This window comes from Suricata suricatta, chromosome 8 (assembly GCF_006229205.1).
Source record: "Suricata suricatta isolate VVHF042 chromosome 8, meerkat_22Aug2017_6uvM2_HiC, whole genome shotgun sequence".
Classification (NCBI taxonomy): Eukaryota; Metazoa; Chordata; class Mammalia; order Carnivora; family Herpestidae; genus Suricata; species Suricata suricatta.
In genome coordinates, this window is record NC_043707.1 from 51,816,157 (window position 1) to 51,819,580 (window position 3,424).

General features: G+C 50.7%; 1 protein-coding gene across 1 annotated transcript in view; it reads right to left on the bottom strand.

Annotated features, from left to right (window-relative positions):
- Window positions 1-2,075: 2,075 nt before the first annotated feature.
- Window positions 2,076-3,424, bottom strand: part of GSTM4 (glutathione S-transferase mu 4) — a 5,502-nt gene continuing 4,153 nt past the window's right edge. Inside the window, exon 7 of the mRNA XM_029948454.1 lies at window positions 2,076-2,613. Within this exon, the coding sequence (XP_029804314.1) occupies window positions 2,524-2,613 (90 nt within the window). The 3' untranslated portion in view covers window positions 2,076-2,523. The remainder of the gene's footprint in view (window positions 2,614-3,424) is intronic.

Here is a 3,424-nt window from a genome sequence, read left to right on the forward strand (position 1 = left end):
GTGGAAGCTAACAAGAAGCAGAATGATAACATGTAAAATGGGCAGAATAGACACTGGTCCACTGGCACTCATCCATCTGGCCATTCCTTTGTGGACAAACCACCACTGAGATGCTGTCATATAGGAGACACTGAATGAGACCATCCTGCCTGTGACACCGGAAGTCTCAGGGGAACTGGGAAGGGAAAGATGTTCTCAGCTCTGGGACGCATTTCCTGTGTAAAGACTGAGAGACGGTAAGAAGGGCAGAGGTGGAACACAGGAGAAAGAGACATTGCCTGGCAGGAAAGGACACTGAGGAGACGGGAGATGGTCCAGGATGTGCGTGGCCTCTTCAGAAGAAAGAGGACAATTCTGCAGAAGGAGGAGGAGGTGGAGGACTGGCCTGGGTGCGCAGGGCTCAGAGGATCTTACCAGTGGATGCAGTGGGCTGGTGCAAGGCAATAGGGGGCAGTGGGGAGCAGGGACGCTGGAGAGTAGCCTGAAGGGAGTGAGTATAGCCAGTTGTTGCCAGGCAGAAATTCAGTCCAGGTATTGTCAGATCCTCTGGACTGTATGTGTTCTTTCCTGATTTTAAAATGTTGACCGGGGGGCGGGGGGGCATCTGGGTGGTTCTGTCGGTTAAGCATCCAACTTCGGCTCAGGTCATGATCTCTCAGTCTGTGGGTTCGAGCCCCACTTCAGGCTCTGTGCTGACAGCTCAAAGCCTGGAGCCTGCTTCGGAATCTGTGTCTCCCTCCCTCTCTGCCCCTCCCCTGCTCGCTCTCTGCCTCTGTCCCTCAAAAAAATAAAGTCATAAAAAAAATTTTTTAATGTTGACAGGATGTAATATATTAACGAACACATCTAGTCCAGAACTTTGGCCTCTAGGATGACTTCTGAACTGCATTCCATAATTCCTCCAGCTCCACTGCTGACAACCTGACCTCTCAAGATAAATTAGCAAAAATCCTGTATAAAATAGCCTCCAATTTCAAAACTACATATTATAAATAAATGCTGAGCCACCCAGTGGCTCAGTTGGTTAAGCACGCTAGTCTTGATTTCGGCTCAGGTCATGACGTCGTGGTTTGTTGGTTAGAACCCTGCACTGACAGCACAGAGCCTGCTTGGGATCCTCTGTCTGTCTCTCTCTACCCCCTTCTCCTTCATCCTCTCTCCCTCTCTCTCTATCTCAATAAATAAACATTTTAAAAAACAATGAAATGCCAACAGTACAATTAAAAATATCCTACTTCATGGTAATATTTTAAAGTCTTTAAATATTATCTGTAAATTTAGGAAATTCAGGATGCAAGAATATTTCTTAATCTGAAAATAAGAGAATAAATAGAACCATTTACCAGATGCTGTGGGACCTGTAGGGGCTCCTGGGTGGCTCGGCCAGTTAAGCAACTGACTCTGGATTTGGGCTCAGGTCATGATCTCACGGTTCGTGGGTTCGAGCCCTGTGTCGGACTCTGTGCTGACAGCTCAGAGTTGGAGCCTGCTTCAGATTGTGTCTTCCTCTCTCTGCCTCTCCCCAACTCCCACTCTGTCTCTGTCTCTCTAAAATAAATAAATTTTAAAAACATAAAAAAAGAAAAGAAACACACAGCTAATAAACAATTAGCAAAACATAAAGTGGAAAACCTCAAGGTATTGTTACGAACATGTAAAGCAAGTGTACGATGAAACTGTGGAGCCTACGGCATTGGAGAAAGAACCACTTGCCTTGCAGGTGGCATCTCTCATAAATCTAAGAGGGCAGTAAATACTCTCCTAAATCTAAGAGAAATGGGAAAACTGTTCTTGCCCTTTGAGCTCCACTTTCTGCTAGGGGTTCTACTCAAAGTAATCAAAAACAGAAGAATACATAACCCTAAAGACAATTAGAGTGGGGGTAAGAAATGTAAAAAATAAGAAAAGCACACAGACCTCCTCTACGGGTGCCAGGAAGAGGAAAAAGAAGTCTCGAAACACCTTCCTAGCACCCAGGGTCCCCGTGCACCCAGCCACCATCGGTATATCCACCTGATGCTCGGAAGCAGCAGGGGGCAGAGCCCAGGTGCCCAGGAGGGAAGGACAGGACACGGTCCATGAAATCAAGGCTTTATGGGGATCAGGCAGGACTGGGGAGGGACCACCCTGGGGGAGCAAGGTCTGAACTCTGGGCCATTCCTGTCTTCAGGCCCAGCTTCGGGGGAACTCAGGCAGAGCTCTACAGGCCTGGGGACAGTGGAGCCCCACAGAGTAGAGCAATCACTGAGGGAAATGATCTGCTTAGGCAGAGTGCAGGATGGGTAATATCTAGGGGGGACTAGGGCGAAGAAAAGTGGGGAGCTGTACAGTTTTAAAGGTCTGGATAAACTGCATTGGGGAAGGTAAACGGGCAGAATAAGGCTGAATGAGAGTAACCGGAAAAATGATGGCGGAGGAAGCAAGACAGCCGGTTCTAGGGATGCAGAGCGGTCCAGCTACTCTCCAGGACCCCTCCTCCACACCACAGAACTGCTTCCTCTCTCGCTCGCCGCCCACGGAGGCCTACATGCTGCCCCACACAGCAATCTTCGTGTACACGGGGCGTGGGAGGAAGCAGCTGGACTTCATGTAGGCAGAGATCTTCTTCAGGCCCTGCAGGGGACAAACAGGGTCCACGATCAGGATCTGTTGCCCCGCTGGGGCTCATGCAAGCCCAATGATGAGCACCAAGTTGAGGAACCCTCCTTGTAAGGTCCAGTGTTGAGAAATAAGAGTCGTCTTATGGCCCTCAGCCCTGGTAAGTTACTTTTTCCAGTTTCTGGTAAGTAATGTGACATCAGAGTGATATATGGAGACTACACCCTGGGCTGGTGCTTTGCTACCACCAGAGATGGTGACGCAGGTGTAGGACCTCCACCAACCACCAGCACCACGAGGTCCTGCTCTCCCCATTCAGCAGAGAACAAACGCACACCCCAAGGGGTTCAGCCGCCTCCTCGGGCTCCCAGGGCAAGTAGGGGAAAGGGCCAGAGTGCAGCTGCTCTCTTTCCAGGTCTGTGCTCTTTCTGCTGCACCCCCCCCCCCCACCTTGGACCTGGTCCCACCGATCCTCTCAGGAGGCCTTGTCCCTCTCTGTCTTACAGACACCCTCCTGTTGCTGAGGGAGGCTCCCATCTTCCCAGGGTTTGCCACACAGGGAACCCCAGCAGAACGAGGAGGGAGCCTCAAAATGAGACTGGGCAGCTTGCAGGAGAGGCCACACCCCACCCAGTGACTCAGCAAAACCTGCATGAAAGGGGAGAGGCTGAGGAGCATGAAAGTCAGGCCAGGCCAGACTCTGATTACCCTGCTTAAAGGAAAAAGTCCAATTGCATGGCCCGGGATCAGAGCCCAATGTCATGGGCACCGACCACCTCCTCCCACTTCCTGCTGCGGCCCCTGGCCATATGACACTCAGGGATGT